Source organism: Passer montanus, unplaced genomic scaffold (genome assembly GCF_014805655.1).
Source record: "Passer montanus isolate IOZ18808 unplaced genomic scaffold, ASM1480565v1 scaffold209, whole genome shotgun sequence".
Lineage (NCBI taxonomy): Eukaryota > Metazoa > Chordata > Aves > Passeriformes > Passeridae > Passer > Passer montanus.
This window is the reverse complement of record NW_024366692.1, coordinates 24,267-42,144: the sequence shown is the minus strand read 5'-3', so window position 1 is coordinate 42,144 and position 17,878 is coordinate 24,267. Positions and strand designations below refer to the sequence as shown.

The 17,878-nt window shown below is 56.1% G+C and overlaps 2 protein-coding genes across 2 annotated transcripts; both read left to right on the top strand.

Annotated features, from left to right (window-relative positions):
• The first annotated feature begins 6,980 nt into the window (after positions 1-6,980).
• Positions 6,981-12,310, top strand: LOC120501873 (trichohyalin-like). The gene is given in 3 exon segments (XM_039708648.1): positions 6,981-7,746; positions 8,076-10,549; positions 10,551-12,310. Coding segments are annotated over 3 exon segments (3,822 nt in total). The 5' UTR covers positions 6,981-7,608; the 3' UTR covers positions 11,761-12,310.
• A 1,245-nt stretch (positions 12,311-13,555) lies between these two features.
• On the top strand, positions 13,556-17,593 carry LOC120501872 (protein S100-A11-like). The gene is made up of 3 exons (XM_039708647.1): positions 13,556-13,780; positions 15,836-15,973; positions 17,305-17,593. Exons 1-3 carry the CDS (start codon positions 13,571-13,573, stop codon positions 17,455-17,457), a joined length of 501 nt encoding a protein of 166 aa, XP_039564581.1. The 5' UTR covers positions 13,556-13,570; the 3' UTR covers positions 17,458-17,593.
• Positions 17,594-17,878: the final 285 nt, after the last annotated feature.

Here is a 17,878-nt window from a genome sequence, read left to right as displayed (position 1 = left end):
ATGTGCGTGATGAAGTTCCCACTGCAGAAATCCATCCTGACCGTGGAGCTGTGTCCCCCTGACGCCGCCGGGACCTTCCCGCTGCCCCAGGAGGAGCTCGGAGTCCCCAAAACCGCCGGGACCTGCCTGGACGACCTGGAAAATCTCCGCCAGGAGCTCCCTGTCGTGGAGCCCTGCACGCTCGAGGTGCTGGATTTGGGCACGGATGAACCGTGCCAAGCCCAGGGCACGATCCTGGAGGATCCCTGCACATCCCACAGCGAGATTTCCACGGATCCCTGTGCATCCCAAAGCGAGATTTCCACGGATCCCTGCGCGTCCCAATCCCAGGGACTTGGGGACGCCGGAGACGCCAAGGACAGCAAATCCCAAATGTCCCCACGGAGCCCTTTCCGCCTCAACTCCTGCACTTCCACTATCGTGGAGCGCTGCCTTTCCCGCTGCCAGAGCTGGTTCCGGGGCAAGAAATAGGATTGGGATCAGTGGGATGAAGGAAGGGGGTCCCTGCCTGGCTCGGGTGAGTCTGAGCTTCCCACGAGTTACAAAAAAGAGAGGAAATTGCTTCATGTGAGATTAAAAAAAAAAAAAAAAAGCTGCTTTTCAATCATCTCTTAATTACTGTGTCAGTTTGATTGCCCAACGAAAAGCGCAATAAATAATGGGAAAATGATCCAAGTGGGAATTGCAGCCGGGGTCCTGTTTCGTCACCCGCCGCCTTTTCGCTTCCCACAGACGAACGAGGAGGTTCAGAGTCCACCTTAATTCATTTATGGTTTTGCCTTTGCATTTTTAATCCTCCTTCTTATTGGTTTTCCCCATTGAAATTGTGGGAATATTGAGGAAAGCAAATTTTCCTCGGAAATAAAACTCGAGTTGCTTCTTCCCCACGGATGAGAATTTTTTTGAGGGAATTCTGGGCTGGATCTGAGTTTGGGGACCACCAGCAGCACCCCAGGGCTGGGGCTGCTCCCGAATTTATTTTGGGGAGCTGGAATCCAGCCTGCAACCCACGTTTTCCTGGGATGAGTCCCCACCCCAGAGGCTCTTCCAGGCACGGAGAATTCCAGTTAAACCAGCAGCTCCCAGTTTGCCAAAGGATCAGAACCCCTCAGAACCCCCAGGGGAGGTGGATTTTGCCTGGAGGCTTCACTTGGGAGCTCCAAAAATCCAGAAGGAATGGAGAAGGAACTCCTGGGAATATTTGGGAAGTGCCAGAGCCCGTCCCAGCTCCCGTCCCGGTGTCGCCAGCCAGAAATGCCACTGGAAACCGGGGCAGGCCACTGGGAGAACTGGTCTGGTCTGGATTCCAGCGGCCCCGGGGTCCAGCAGGGCAGAGCTGCTCCCTCCTCCCTGCCCCAGCAGCTTCATCCAGGGCCATCCCGATTTTCATGGAATAGGGAGAGATTCCAGCTTTTTCTGAGCCGCTGTGATACATCTGCTCCCAAATTAAAAAAGAATCATCAGGATTTAAAAGCAAGAGAGTGGAATCCTTAATTTTTGGGAAATCCGGGATGAAGATGGAAGGAATTCCAGCTGGGGAATTGGGTGAAAGCATCCTAAGGAATTGGGTGAAAACATCTTGAAAAATAGATTAAAAAATCCCAAGGAATGGGATGAAAATATCCTGGAAAATGAGATTAAAACATCCTGAGGAATTGGGTGAAAAGATCCCAAAAAATGGGATTAAAACATGCCAAGGAATGGGAAAATGAGCAAAAGGGATCACAGAAAAATCCCACCCTCAGCAGGAGGATCGGGAAAGGAAACAGGAAAATCCAAGATATTTGTGAGTTCGGGGCTCAGAAGGCATGGAAAGGGTTTAATTAATTCCTCCTTAATTATTATTAATGATTGTTGGATTTATTAAAAGTGTCTCAAAGCAAGGGAAGGATCTGGGATATGAATCCCTGGTTTGAATTGTGGGATTATTCAAATCCGGAGAATTCAAGGGGAGCTCTGGAATCCAATTATCCCGGCAGGAACAATAAAAATATCCTCATTAACATGGGGAAAAAAGCAGGATTAGGGGAATTTCTGACACTTCTTAACGTCACCAGGGATTAGGGACAGCGGGAAGAGCTCAGGGGAAAGGAAGGATTTGATTCCAATAATTTAATCATGCAGATGTGGCGATGGAAATCCCTGTGGAATGGGAAGGTTTAGGAATCTGCTTGGGGACGAGGCAAAAAGAGGGAAAAAAGGCTGGAATTTGGGGCGAATTCCCCACAGCTCTCAGTAGGGGAGGAGGGAAAGAAATGGGAAGAAACGGCAAAGGAATGATGGGAAGGGGATAACGTGGGAAAAAAGTGGAAAAACACGGATAAAAGCTGTAATAATATGGATAAAACCTTCAAAAAGAGGGATAAAAGCTGCAATGATAATTGAAATAAAAAGTAAAATAAAATAAAACAATATATATAAAATATAAAAATATATAAACATATAAAATATAAAAATATATAAAATCAACCTTCCTGAGCCGTTTAGGGGACTCCCAGTCCTCCCAGTGGCTCCCAGCCCGGCAGTGGGAGCAGCGCGAGGAGTTCCAGCCCTTTTCTCTCCGCGTGCCTCAGTTTCCCCGCGTGTCCCCATCCCAAATCCGCGCGGGGGCCATTCCAGGGGATCCCAGTCCCGCTCCCGGAGCCACTTGGTGGCACTGTGGGAGAAGATTTCGCCGCTCGCTGCCGGATCCAGGAGAATTCCAGGATCATCCAGGAACACCCAGGGAAAGAGCTCCAGGATCAGCGAGTCCAAGCTGTGTCCCATCCCCCCTTGGTCACCCCGAGGAATCTCCAGGAATTCCTTGGACACCTCCAGGAGTGGGGATCCAACCCTCCTTCCAGCCCTTTTCTCTCCGCGTGCCTCAGTTTCCCCGCGTGTCCCCATCCCAAATCCGCGCGGGGGCCATTCCAGGGGATCCCAGTCCCGCTCCCGGAGCCACTTGGTGGCACTGTGGGAGAAGATTTCGCCGCTCGCTGCCGGATCCAGGAGAATTCCAGGATCATCCAGGAACACCCAGGGAAAGAGCTCCAGGATCACCGAGTCCAAGCTGTGTCTCATCCCCCCTTGGTCATCCCGAGGAATCTCCAGGAATTCCTTGGACACCTCCAGGAGTGGGGATCCAACCCTCCCCGAGCCCCTTCCAAGGCCTTTTCCCTTTTCCAGCAGGAATTTCCCCCAATTTCCCACCCTGAGCCTCCCCTGGCACAGCTCGAGGCCGTTCCCTCTCATCCTGTCCCATTCCCTGGGATCAGACCCCAAATCCCCCCGGCAGATCCCAAATTCCCCCTGGATCCCCCTTTTCTCCGGGATCAGCTCCCTCAGGGTTCTCCGTTCCCTTTTCCAGCTGCTCCAGCCCCGTTCCCAGCCCTGGCCCCGCTCCAGCCCCCCGGACCAGCCCCAGTTCCCATCCCAACATCCTCATTCCTCTCCTTTTGTTTCCCCTCCCTCCCCACCCCTCTCACCAAACCCGTTCTGAGCCCCGGGCGTGGCTCCGGCACCGCCTGAACCCCAACCCTGGTGGGGTAAAAATATCCAAAATCACCAAATTTACCAAAATAGCCTTTCCTGCCCAGTTCCTGTCCAGTTCCTGCCCAATTCCTGCTCAATTCCTGCCGGGGGTGTCCATGGGAGAGGCCAGGAATTCATTCCAGAGAAAATCCTCATTAATGAGAAAAAAGCAAATTAAGATGGAGGAATTGGGTGAGGGGCGTTTCAGTGTCCCCTGGAATTCCCAGGCCGGAATCCCGATCCTATAAAAGATGGATTCCCTGTGCTGGTTTGGATGGGATACGCAGAATTCCCAACCCTCCCCTGGCATGTCCACAGCTGAGATCCCCCAGAACTCATCCCAAAATTCCACACTCTGGGCCCGATCCGGGGAACTCCGAGAGCGGCGCGCTCGGAACCCCAAACCCCCGTGGGGTGGGGGTGGTTTCTGGTTTGGGATTTCTGATTCAGCGCTGAGGCCGCTGTGGGATTCGGGGCCGTCTCGGAGGTGACGTCGGAGGTGGCACCGAGGGCTCCGTGCCCTGCGTGTCACCGACCTCAGACGAGGTGTGGGGACCTCGGCCGGGCCCCGATGGCGCTGATTGGGGACAGGTGACAGATGGGGACGGGGACAAACAGGATGAGCGGCGGGGTGAGGAGTCCCGGAATGAGCCCCGCTGACCTCATCCCACTGCTCGTCCACATCCCGGCTGGAAAAGTGTCCCAGGACACCCCGAACCCAGGTGGGACAAATTCCACAGTCCCAGGTGGGTCCAGCCTGGCCCTGGACACTTCCAGGGATGGGGAATTCATGGAATATCTGAGCCAGGGAAGGATTTATCCCTAAAATCCCATCCAAACTGGCCCAGGGAATTCTGGAATGGTTTGGGGTGGAAAGGAACCTTAAATCCCAAAAAATCCCACCCCAGTTCTATGGGCAGGGACCTTCCCCTATCCCAGGTTGTTCCAACCTGGCCTTGAACACTTCCGGGGATGGGAAATCCATGGAATCACCTGGGACCCTCATAGGGAACAATTCCTACCCAAAATCCCACCCAAATTCCCCTCCTGTCCCCATGACCCCATTCCCTCTGTCCTGTCCCTGCAATTCCTGAGGAAAATTCCCTCTCCGGCTTCCCTGCAGATCCTGGAGGGGCTCCGGGGTCTCTGCAGGCTCAACATTCCCAACATTCCCAGCCTGGATCCACTTCATGGCCTCCTCTGGACTCGCTCCAACAATTCCAGGTCCCTTTCCTGTTGGGGACACCAGAACCCAGCACAGAATTCCCAGTGGGATCCCACCGGAGCCGAGCAGAGGGGGAGAATCCCCTTCCTGACCCTCCTGCCCAAGGAACGGGGTGGATTCTGCCCATGGTGGGTGACACCAGAACCCAGCACAGAATTCCCAGTGGGATCCCACCGGAGCCGAGCAGAGGGGGAGAATCCCCTTCCTGACCCTCCTGCCCAAATCCTTCGGATCCAGCCCAAGGAACGGGGTGGATTCTGCCACAGTGGGCCAGGAGAAGCATTTTTGGGGAAAACCCAGCAGGAAAAGGGGGTTCAGCACTGCCAGGACGTGCCTGGAGCCTCGTTGCCTCATCCTGGGAATGTCACCAAATCCCAGGAAAGCGCTCCCAAGGCCAGGAACCTTTTCCAAGGCGGATTCCCGAGGCTCCCGCGCGGCCCCAGCCCCTGGGGTGGGGATTCCAGACAGTTACAGGCCACTAAACCCCCCCTCATTTGCATAATCACCCCAAAATCCACCCCAAAATTACAGCGTCCCAAGGGTGTCATTATCGCCCAGGCGGGGCCTAATTTGCACCAGGGTAATTTAATCCAGGAAAAAAAAAAGCCCAAAAATGAACGTTGGGGACAAATCCCTGGGCTGAGTGTCCCCGAGGTTATTAATTAGCCAGCGTTAATTAATTGGGCTCCTACACCCAGGGTGAGCCACGGGCGAGGCTGCGGGACGAGTTCCTGCTCTGAGGTGGCCCCCGTGATGTCCCCGTCACCTCGTCCCCCCTCCAAACCCCAAATCCAGGCTCTGGAATTTTCCAGATTTCCTCCAAGTGCTGGGAGAGTTCCTGGGGAATAAAGGAAGAGTTAATTAATTTGCCGTTCGAAGATTAAATTAAAAAATAAGGAGATTGTGAGGTAATTGCGGCCCGAGGGCAGCCAGAGGAAATTCAGCATTAATCGACCTCTCAGCAAAGGTTTCTACTTTTTGTTTTAATTAAATTCGAGCAAGTTGAAATTAAAATAGTCCAATTAATATTAGAAGTTTTATCATTATTTTTCTCAATGAAAAGTCATCAATTGATTACAATTTCCTTGTTCAAAAATCCGTTTAAAAAATCATTTAATCTTTTAAAAATGGCTGTGCTTGGTTTATTTTTTATATTGGATAATGCGCCAAATACTCATTAATGAGAAGTAAAAATAAGAATAAAACTCTACAGGGGTGTCCCACAAGCCAAAATCAAGAGGATTTGGGGCATCTCACCCAGATTTTAGGGCTGAAATCTTCTTCCCTTTTCCTGATCCAAACCCCCGTGACCTCAGGCTTGAAATTCCAAAGGAAATGCACAAAAAAGAGACAAAAATCCCCTCTGGAATTGTGAGACCAATTGCGTAGGTCATAAAGATCTTGATTGTCCCTCATCTGCTCATCCTGAGCTCTGCTGCCATCAGCACTTAAATTTTCTTTTAATTTAATTTAATTAATTTAATTAATTTAATTAATTTAATTTAAATATTAATTCCTATTTTCATGTGGTTTTGCAGGCGTTAAAGACATAAACTCCCACCCATAACACAAATATTTACACTAAAATCCACCCTCCTCCGTTTACGCTCTGGAGCCCTTCCAGATTTCCCCAAAAAATCCGAAACGCGACCATAAAAGGATTTTACAGCCAGGATTTTCCAGGATTAGGCGGAACCGGCCTGAAGAGCCGCTGCTATTTCGGGGCGAAAATGATAGGGAAGGGTTGATAAAGTCAAATAACCCGTTTGGGACTGGGCTTGGCCCAGGATGAATCAGGACAACGTCCACGAAGGGTGGCTCCTCTCCAACCCCAACGGGGACCCTATAAAAGCAGCCCCGTCCTCTCCTCGCTCCGCACGGCTTCCCAGGAATCCCACTCGATCCCGCCGGTGACTTGGGTGAGTGGCTCCCTCGGGAATGTTCCCTTTGCCGGGAATATTCCCTTTGTTGGGAATTTTGGTGTTTCTCCGGGATTCATGGTGGACGGGAGAGTCGTTCCCGGCGTTTTTTGGGAATGTCAAGGGGTTTCTCCTTGTTGGAATTGTTGGGTTGGGTTGTCCTTGAGGGAAGGGAATATGGGAGAAGTTCGGGGACTTCTTTGGGTCAGCTCCCAGCTGGAGCAGTGGCCCCTTCTCCATGGAAATTCCGGCGTTTCCATGGGGCAGGGAGTGCTCGTGTGCCCGGGCACGTTCCGGAGGCGGGAATCGGGCACGGCACAGCTCCCCGGGATCAGATCGGGCACGGAGGTTCCCGATAGGAGGCTTGGGGATCCCACAAGGGAGGAAGGAGGGAAGGAGGAAGCTTTGGAGGTTTCCAGACGCAGCTTTTGAGGTCTCTGCCCCAGATCTTGTCTTGGGTTGGGTTAAAGCTCCTCTCACCGGGATCATGGGGATAGATCTTGGGAAACACCAAGAGGTCCTGGAATGAGGCCATGGAGATGCTCCAAGGGCTGGGTGAAGGTTGGGAGAGCTGGAGGGGTTCACCTGGCGAGGAGAAGTTCCGTGGAGACCTTAGAGACCTCCCCGGACAGCAGAGGGGTTGGACTGGTTCTATTTAGGGTTTATTCCAAGGAAATATTCCATGGGATAACCCCACAGGGCAGGATCTGGGGGCACCGCTTGAGTCAGCACCACCGGGTCCCTGCCCATCACCGCATCCCCGTCACCATTCCCGCTCCAACGTCACCCAAACGCGTCAGTGGCGAAGCCAGAGGCCACTCCCCATCCCACTAAAACCCTGGAATGTGTTCCCAGCAGGGAATGCAGAGTCAGGAATTCTCCTTCCTCTTCCCAAGAGGATCCCCCAGCCCCAGGTCTGCTCCTGTCCCTTGCAGGCTTGCTCGGATCTGCAGGATGTCCCCGTTCTTGGACAGCATCGCCACCATCGTCGGCGTCTTCCAGCAGCACGCCCGGGGAGATGGGGACGGCTCCGGGCTCAGCCGCAGGAGGATGAGGGAGCTCATCCAGAGGGAATTCGCAGATTCCCTGGTGGTGAGCGCTGCGGGGAAGGGCTGGGATGTGGGAACGGCAAAATCTCCTCTGGAAAGGGAACGGGGAGGGTTCCACCAAAGGTTGGGTTCCTCTGTGCCGGGGAAGGGAATGGAGAACCCTGAGGGAGCTGGGGGGGCTCAGCCTGGAGGAAAGGGGGATCCAGGGCGAATTTTGGGAAATGAATTCCCACAGCTGGAGATGAGCCCTAAAAGTGACATTATGAAAGATGAAAGGAGAATTCCTGCAGCTCTTCCCATTTTTGCATTTCTCCCACAAGGAGCAGAAAGACAAAAATCCCTTTTTCTCCCGCCCGTGTTTTTTCCCTGCAGAAGCCACATGACCCTCAGACCATCGAGAAGATCCTGCAGTTCCTGGAGTGGGATGGGGACGGGGACATCGACTTTAACGAGTTCCTCCTCCTGGTGTTCCGCGTGGCCAAGTGCTGCTTCTGGTTCCAGCCAAGGGCCCCGTTCCTGGTGCAGAGGACAAAGCTCCCGACCGGAGGAAAATCCCTCCGGGAGCCAGAATTCAGGAGCAGAGGGAGCCGCCGGCAGCTCCAGGAGGAGGAACAAACCTGGGAGAGGAATCGTGAAGCTGAGCTGCAAGGAGACCTCAGGGTTGGGGAGGTGGAAATCTCAGAGGAAACAAGGAGGGATCAGCAGGAAGGTGGCACGCGGAGCAGGAAGGATGTGGAACCACGCGGGGAGCCGATCCCTCGGGAATACCGGGAACGGAGCCAGGAGCCGCGCGAGCAGCGGGAGAGCCGGAGAAGGCGGCAGCCCCCGGAGCCAGACAGACAGGAGGGAGACAGGAGAGACCGGGAGGGGCTCCGGGAGGAAGAGCTGGCAGACGTGAGGATGGGCAGGCAACGCCGAGAACCACAACCACGGCCGGACCGGTGGAGCCGCCAGGAGCCAGGGCGTGATGAAAGAACCCAGCGGCCACGAGGAGCAGATGGAGAAGGTGACAATCGGCCACGGGAACCTGAATTGCTCCGGGAAGAGAGGAGCCGCCACCGCCGGCGTGAGCTGGAACAAAGAGAGCTGGAAGGGAGAAGCTGCCGGGCGGCTGAGCTGGAATGTCCGGAGTCCAGGCGGCCACACCAGTCATACCTGGAGGAACCGTTAGAGATCGACCTCGGGCAATGTGGGAGAGCAGAGCCCGAGGAACGTGGCTACGGACGGAGAACAAAGCAGGAACGAGAGCTGGAATCTGTGGAAAGAGAAAGGGAGATCCGGGAGGAGCAGGAGAGGGAAGAAAGAGATGACCCCAGAAGAAAAGGGAGAATGAGAGAGAGGAGGGTGGATCAGGAACGGGAACTGGAGGTGGACGTGTCTGAGCTGCGCACACAGGAGAGACGAGAGCGTGACATTCGTGAGATTGAAAATGATGGAAGGAGACAGAGAGAAACAGTGAGGTACGAAAGGGAGAGAGAGATCTCAGTGGCAGCAGCAGAAGCCGATGTCAAAGTGCGCCGTGAGATCCGGGAACGAGGTGAGGAGCTGAGAAGGAGAGAGCGTCCCTGTGAGGATGAGGAGGAAGCAGAACCACAGAGGAGAATTTCCCGGGTTAGAGAGAGGGAAGAGGCTGTTAGGGAGAGGAGAATCAACCGTGAACAAGAGCTGGAGGTGTCTGAGCGCCGGACGCGGGACAGGGAGGATGAAGTGGCCACAATCGGCCGGAGAGAGACACGGGAGAGGCAGGAAATTCGTGACATTCGTGAAATTGAAGCTGATGCAAGAAGACAAAGAGAGTCAGAGAGGTACAAGAGGGAGAGAGAGATCTCAGTAGCAGAAGCAGAAGCCAACATCAAAGTGCGCCGTGAGATCCGGGAACGAGGTGAGGAGCTGAGAAGGAGGGAACGTCCCCGTGAGGGTGGAGAAGACAGAAGAATTTGCCCCAGAAGAGACAGGGAAGAGCCCCTGAGGGAGAGGAGAATCAACCAAGAACGGGAGCTGGAGGTGTCTGGGCGCCGGACACGGGAAAGGGAAGAAGTGGCCAGAGTCAGCCGGGGAGAGACACGGGAGAGACGAGAGCGCGACATTGACATTCGTGAGATTCATGATGATGGAAGCAGAGAGCGAGAATCAGTGAGGTTTGAAAGGGGGAGAGAGATCTCAGTGGCAGCAGCAGAAGCCGATGTTGAAGTGCGCCGAGAGATCCGGGAACGAGGTGAGGAGCTGCGACGGAGAGAACGCCCCTGTGAGGATGAGGAGGAAGCAGAACCAGAGAGGAGAATCTCCCAGGTCAGAGAGAGGGAAGAGGCCGTCAGGGAGAGGAGAATCGATCGGCAATGGGAGCTGGAGGGCTCTGAGCGCCGGACACGGGAAAGGGAGGAAGAAGTGGCTGTCATTGGCCGGAGAGAGGCACGGGACAGACGAGAGCGAGACATTCGTGAGACTGAAGATGATGACAGGAGACAAAGAGAACCAGTGAGGTACGAGAGGGAGAGAGAGATCTCAGTGGCAGCAGCAGAAGCCGACATCAGAGTGCGCCGAGAGATCCGGGAACAGGAACCACGAGAGGAGCTGAGAAGGAGGGAACGTCCCTGTGAGCGTGAGGAGGAAGCAGAACCAGAGAGGAGAATCTCCCGGGTCAGAGAGAGGGAAGAGGCCGTGAGAGAGCGGAGAATTGATCGGCAACGGGAGCTGGAGCTGGAGGGCTCTGAGCGCCGCACACGGGAAAGGGAGGAAGAAGTGGCCAGAGTCAGCCGGAGAGAGACACGCGACAGACGAGAGCGTGACATTCGTGAGGCTGAAGATGAGAGACGGAGAGAACAAGATGTGTATGACAGGAGAAGAGAGAGAGACACGGGAGAGACGAGAGCGTGACATTCGTGAGGCTGAAGATGATGCCAGGAGGGAACAAGAAGTGTATGACAGGAGAAGAGAGATCTCAGTAGAAGCCGATGTTGAAGTGCGCCGTGAGATCCGGGAACGAGGTGAGGAGCTGAGAAGGACAGAACGTCCCCGTGAGCATGAGGAGGAAGCAGAACCAGAGAGGAGAATCTCCCGGGTCAGAGAGAGGGAAGAGGCCGCGAGGGAGAGGAGAATCAACCGTGAACGGGAGCTGGAGGGCTCTGAGCGCCGCAGCCGCCGGACACGGGACAGGGAGGCAGAAGTGACCATCACTGACCAGAGGGAGGCACGTGATGAGATCAGGCTGGAGGTCCTGGAGGAAGAAGATGAGGAGGAGCTGGAGCAGGGCCAGTGCCGGTACCAGACCCTGGATGTGGACACCGGCGATCTCTGCCCCCCAGGACAGGAGGTGCCCGTCAGTGACCTCAGGGTCCGGTACCGCCCCGCTGACCCCGATGTCCGGCCCGAGGTCCGGCTGCTCCCCGAGCCCGTGGAGCCTCAGACCGTCGCCTACTTGGTGCACGTGATCCAGAACCTGGAGGACCCCAAGGCCGCCACCTACGAGATCGTGTGCCGCCAGCCCGGCCAGCAGGGCCAGCCCGTGCGCGTCCGGACCTGCTCCGTGTCCCCACGGCCACCAAGCGACCGCCGGGGCCACCCCGAGGCACCGACATCCAAACGCCAGGAAAACCGCGAGGGTCTGGATGAGCCCCGGGAAAGATCCGGAAAAGAGGTGAAGGACGGAGCCCTCCGGGATTCCGCTGAGCCGGAGGCTGTGAAAGGCGAGCGGGTGAAATCCAAGGAGATCCGGAGGCGCCCCGAGATCCCTGAGGTGGAGCAGGATCAGCCCCAGGGTGAGGAGCCCCAGAAGGTCCCACGGGAGCCCGGATCCGGCTGCCAGCGGAGAGAGCGCGAGGACAGCGAGGCCAAGAGCTGCATCCCCCCGGAATGCCGGGATGCGGAGCGGAGAGACCCCGGAGAGACCCGTGGAGAGGGAATCCAGGAGGGTCAGGAGGCTCCTGAGGAGGAACCCAGCAAGAGGAGCCCCCGGGAACCCGGCAATTCCCAGCTTTCTCGGGAAGGTGGCACCAAGCAGGGCCAGGAGCCCCCGCAGGAGGCCCTGAGCCGCCCCAGAGATGAATCCAAGACATCCTGAGGGGAATCCGCCTCTCCCTGGAGCCTCTCCAGGTCCTTTTGAGGGTCACTTCTGCCCCCCATTGCCAGCTCGGGATGTGGTGGCCCAGCAGTGATGGACTCAAAAGGATCCTGGGGTGTCCAGTGGGGTGTGGGGGCTTTTCCCTGGAATGAATCCTCAGCAGGAAGCGAGATCCCCCCTGGATTGGGAGTTCCTGCCTCCCTGCCGGGTGTGTCTCTCCATATTTAATCACTTTTCAGCTTTAATTGGAGTTCTTTGGTCCCTCTGTCCTCTTTTGCACCCTGGGGTGTCACTTCAGATCCCCGCAGGCACAGGGCTGGGCTGCTCTCAGCTTCTGCCGTTAAACTTTAAGAAATTCCTGATTTTGGGGCCTGGAAGTCCTCGAGGCTGGGGGAAAAAAAAATCACCTTTTTAGCCTCGATTCCAGCAGAATTCCAGCTCCAGGCCCCCGGGGTTTGGAGCCACAGGGTGCTGGTGGTGGGTGGGGGATTCTCCTTCTCCTCCTTTTCCTTTTCCTTCCTTTTTATCGCATGGAAAATGGGAATAAACGGCTGATTCCTGCAGCAGCTCTGAGCGTCACTTTCTGGAGGGCTGGGAGTGGGGGGCCAGCTGGGATCAGGCATTCCCAGTTGGAATCAGGCATTCCCAGTTTGGGTCAGGCATTCCCAGTTGGAATCAGGCATTCCCAGCTCAGGTGACACATTCCCAGTTCAGGTCAGGCATTCCCAGTTCAGCCCCCAAACTCCTCCTAATCCCATATCCCACCCAATCCCCATTCCCACATCCCGCTCCAGGCTCCAGGGGCTCTCCCAGGGCTCTGTCCCTGTGCTGTCCCCAACTGGGGACAGCACAGGGACAGGAACAGGAGAGGGACAGGAAACTCCTCCTAATCCCATATCCCACCCAATCCCCATTCCCACATCCCGCTCCAGGGGCTCTCCCAAGGCTCCGTCCCTGTGCTGTCCCCAACTGGGGACAGGACAGGGACAGGAACAGGAACAGGACAGGGACAGGAACAGGGACAGGAACAGAGACAGAAACAGGGACAGGAACAGGAACAGGAACAGGGACAGGGACAGGGACAGGGACAGAAACAGGAACACAGCTACGTGACTCTGACAGAGCTCAGTGATGGGGACAGGAACAGGAACAGGACAGGGACAGGAACGGGACAGGGACAGGGACAGTGACACTGGCAGGACTCGGTGGCAATGCCAGGGGCAGTGACACAGCTCGGTGACAGTGCCAGGGGCGGTGACACAGCTGCCAGATCTTGGTGGCAATGCCAGGGACATGTGCCAGCCATGTGGCCGCACAGATGGCGGCGTCTCCATCCCGGAGCCTCTGGGAACTGAACATCCCAAATCCCCGGGATCGGCCCTGGCACAGGGAAATGTCACCTGCCCCCCTCCCGCGATGTCACCAGGGGGTTCTGAGGGGGAGGGAAATCCCAAAGGGAGATCCCAGCTCGGGAAAATTCCCTTTGGGAGAGGTGGATTGGGGAAAACACCAATATTCGGGAAAAATGGGAGTTTGGGGGCAGGAAATTGAGGGAAAAGGGAAACTCTCCCAAGTTCTGGAGGAATTCCTGGGATCCCAAAACTCATCCTGATCCCTGGTTTTTAACCCTTCTCTGGCTCTCCCCTGAATATTTTGGGATTTTCCCTTTTCCTGCTCCAGGCTCTCCCAGAAGACTTTTTGGAGGAAATTTCCCCCCTTTTTCCCCAACCTCCCCGTTAAGATTTTTGGGATTTCCCCCCACTCCCATGCCCGAGGACGACTCCAGGGATACCCCAAGCAGCAAACCGGGATGGGGCAGGATTTGGGAATGCCCGCAAAGCCCCAAACCGGGCCGGGCACATTCCAGGACCGCGGGAGGAGCCGGTTGCCACTGGAAACGAAAATTGCCCAACGTGTCCAAGCTGACTCAGGCCGGGCGGGGCTCTGGAACTTTCCCCGAGCTTTCTTCCCGATCCTACAACTCCAAACCGGAGCGGAGCAGCCGCGTATCCCAGCCATGGTGAGGGATTCCCGGGAGTTTGGGGAGGGAAATGAATCGGGAGCGAGGGAAAAGGAGATTTTCCTGCGAAACGCCCCAAAACCGCAGTGGGAGGGGATAGGGCGTGGTCCCAAGGGAAGGAAAGAACAGGGGGAGGAAACGGAAAAATGGGGGAAAAACAGGGGAAAAAGGGGAAAAAAAGGGAGGGGGGAAACAGGTGAAAAACGGGCGGAAAATGGGAAGGAAACGGGGGAAAAAACAGGGCAGAAACCGGGAGGAAAATGGCAAAAAAACTTGGAAAAACAGGAAAAAACCCGCGGGAAAACAGGGAAAAAACGGTGGAAAACAGGGAAAATTGGTGAAAAACAGGGAAAACCCGGGGTGAGGTGGGGAGCAATGGGGGAAACAGGGAAAGAACGGGATTTTCTCCCAAAACTCGGCCTCAGCCGAAGGCCGGAGCCAGCCCGGCCCTTGGCACCGCCCCGCCGGATCCGCCACCTCCCCGGGGCATTTTCCAGGAGCCGCTCCCGCTGCGGGCCCGTCCCGCTGCCAGGGAGCGAAATCCTGGGAAAATGCGGCGGAACGGGTCCGGCTGAGCCCTTCCCGCATCCCGCAGAAGCCGGGATTGCTCTTGGAAAAGCTGGGGTGGGCACAGGAGGTGCTTCCCTGCTCCCAAAAAAATCGGGATTGCCCCTTGGCACACCTGGAATGGGCACAGGAGGCTCCTCCAGCCCTTCCCGCATCCTGAAAAAAACTGGGATTGCTCCTGGAATGGGTAGAGGGGGCCATTCCCTGCTCCCAAAAAACCTGGAATCGCTCCTGGAATGGGCAGAGGAGGCTCCTCCAGCCCTCCACTCATCCCGAAAAAACGGTGATGGCTCCTGGAATGGGTAGAGAGGGCCATTCCCTGCTCCCAAAAAACCTGGAATCTCTCCTGGAATGGGCAGAGGAGGCTCCTCCAGTCCTTCCTTCAATCCCAAAAAATCCAGGATTGCCCCTGGCACACCTGGAATGGGCAGAGGAGGCTCCTCCAGCCCTTCCCGCATCCCAAAAAATCCGGGATTGCTCCTGGAATGGGTAGAGAGGGCCTTTCCCTGCTCCCAAAAAACCTGGAATCGCTCCTGGAATGGGCACAGGAGGCTCCTCCAGCCCTTCCCTCATCCCCAAAAAAATGGGGATTGCTCCTTGGCACACCTGGAATGGGCAGAGGAGGCTCCTCCAGCCCTTCCCTCATCCCCAAAAAAATGGGGATTGCTCCTTGGCACACCTGGAATGGGCAGAGGAGGCTCCTCCAGCCCTTCCCTCATCCCAAAAAAATGGGGATTGCTCCTTGGCACACCTGGAATGGGCAGAGGAGGCTCCTCCAGCCCTTCCCTCATCCCAAAAAAATGGGGATTGCTCCTTGGCACACCTGGAATGGGCAGAGGAGGCTCCTCCAGCCCTTCCCTCATCCCAAAAAAATGGGGATTGCTCCTTGGCACACCTGGAATGGGCAGAGGAGGCTCCTCCAGCCCTTCCCTCATCCCAAAAAAATGGGGATTGCTCCTTGGCACACCTGGAATGGGCAGAGGAGGCTCCTCCAGCCCTTCCCTCATCCCAAAAAAATGGGGATTGCTCCTTGGCACACCTGGAATGGGCAGAGGAGGCTCCTCCAGCCCTTCCCTCATCCCAAAAAAATGGGGATTGCTCCTTGGCACACCTGGAATGGGCAGAGGAGGCTCCTCCAGCCCTCCACTCATCCCGAAAAAACGGTGATGGCTCCTGGAATGGGTAGAGAGGGCCATTCCCTGCTCCCAAAAAACCTGGAATCTCTCCTGGAATGGGCAGAGGAGGCTCCTCCAGTCCTTCCTTCAATCCCAAAAAATCCAGGATTGCCCCTGGCACACCTGGAATGGGCAGAGGAGGCTCCTCCAGCCCTTCCCTCATCCCAAAAACTGGCATTGCTCCTGGAATGGGCGGGCACAGGGGGCCTCTCCCTGCTCCCAAAAATTCCGGGATTGGCCCCGGCACAGCCGGGGCGGGCAGAGGGGGTTCCCCAGCCCCCCCCGACCCCAAATCCCGGGATTTGTGTCCCAGCCCACGGAGACGGAGCGCTGCATCGAGTCGCTGCTGGCCGTGTTCCAGCGCTACGCCGGCCGCGAGGGCGACGCCTGCACCCTCTCCAAGCGGGAATTCCGCGCCTTCATGGACACCGAGCTGGCCGCCTTCACCAAGGTCCGGAACGGGGGGTCCTGGGATCCGCGGGATGGGATCCGCGGGATGGGATCCGTGGGATGGGATCCGTGGGATTGATGGGATGGGATCCATGGGATGGGATCCATGGGATGGGATCCATGGGATGGGATCCATGGGATGGGATCCATGGGATGGGATCCATGGGATTGATGGGATGGGATCCATGGGATGGGATCTATGGGATTGATGGGATGGGATCCATGGGATGGGATCTATGGGATTGATGGGATGGGGTGGGATCAATGGGACCCATGGGATTGGTTCAATGGGATCCATGGAATGGAGTGGGGATAGGATCAATGGCATCCTTGGGATGGGATGGGATCCATGGGATGGGATCCATGGGATGGGATCCGTGGGATTGATGGGATTGGTTCAATGGGATCCATGGAATGGAGTGGGGATAGGATCAATGGCGATGGGATCCGTGGGATTGATGGGATTGGTTCAATGGGATCCATGGAATGGGCTGGGGATAGGATCAGTGGGATCCATGGGCTGGGATCGGATCAATGGGATGGGATCCTTGAGATTGGGATGGGGTCAATGGAATGGGATGGGATCGATGGGATGGGATCCATGGGATTGCTGGGATGGGATCGATGGGATGGGATCCATGGGATTGATGGGATTGGTTCAATGGGATACATGGAATGGGGTGGGGATAGGATCAATGGGATCCTTGGGATGGGATGGGATGGGATGGGATGGGATGGGGATCAGTGGGATCCATGGGCTGGGATTGGATCAATGGGATCCATGGGATGGGATCCTTGAGATTGGGATGGGGTCAATGGAATGGGATGGGATCGATGGGACAGGATGGGATCCATGGGTTGGGATGGGATCAATGGGATTAGGATGGGATCCATGGGATTGGGATGGGATCAATGAGATAGAATCAATGGGAACAATGGGATCAATCAGCTGGGATGGGATCAATGGGCTGTGATCGGATCAGTGGGATGGGATGGGATGGGATGGGATGGGATGGGATGGGATGGGATGGGATGGGATGGGATGGGATGGGATGGGATGGGATGGGATGGGATGGGATGGGATGGGATGGGATGGGATGGGATGGGATGGGATGGGATGGGATGGGATGGGATGGGATGGGATGATCCAGGTGGCCCCAGCCCTGGGATGGGGCTTGGAGCGGGATGGGATTGTGGGAACATCACCGAACGTGGCTGTTCAAGGATTTTCCATTCCATCCCAAGCCATTCCAGGATTCCCTGAGCTCCCCTCCCTGCCTGGGCAGGGAACTCCCCCTCATTCCAGGCACCAATTCCCGTTTTTTTTCCCAGAACCAGAAGGACCCGGGCGTGGTGGACAGGATGATGAAGAAGCTGGACATGAACAGCGACGGGCAGCTGGATTTCCAGGAGTTCCTGAACCTCATCGGGGGCATCGCCGTGGCCTGCCACGACTCCCTGGTCCTCAAAGCCCCCAAGCCCTAAATCCAGAGGCTCTGGCTCCGCCCCGGATCCCCCTGGAACGCCCCATGGAATGCTGGAAGTGAGGGAACGCTCGCATTCCCTTTTTTGCCTTTTTTTTTTTTTTTTATGGATAAATAAAAGGTTGAAGACCCTAAGAGATTCTGGGATCAGCGAGGCGGGGGAAGAATCCCAAAGTGTTCCTCACCCGCTCGGAATTCCAGGGATTCCCTCCAGGGGTGGGATCCAACCCTCCCTCAGCCCCTTCCAAGTGTTCCTCACCCGCTCGGAATTCCAGGGATTCCCTCCAGGGGTGGGGATCCAACCCTCCCTCAGCCCCTTCTGATGCTTTCCACCCCTTTTTCCATCATCCCAGATTTCCCACCCTGGCACAGCTTGAGGCTGTTCCCTCTTGTCCTGTCCCCATTCCCTTGGATCAGATCCC

Excerpts from the sequence above, each read along its gene's own strand:
- LOC120501872 (XM_039708647.1), top strand. The coding sequence starts at position 13,571 with ATGGGGCAGGATTTGGGAATGCCCGCAAAGCCCCAAACCGGGCCGGGC. Across the intron at positions 13,781-15,835 it reads AGCCGCGTATCCCAGCCATG|CCCACGGAGACGGAGCGCTG; the intron begins GTGAGGGATTCC and ends TTTGTGTCCCAG. Across the intron at positions 15,974-17,304 it reads AGCTGGCCGCCTTCACCAAG|AACCAGAAGGACCCGGGCGT; the intron begins GTCCGGAACGGG and ends TTTTTTTCCCAG.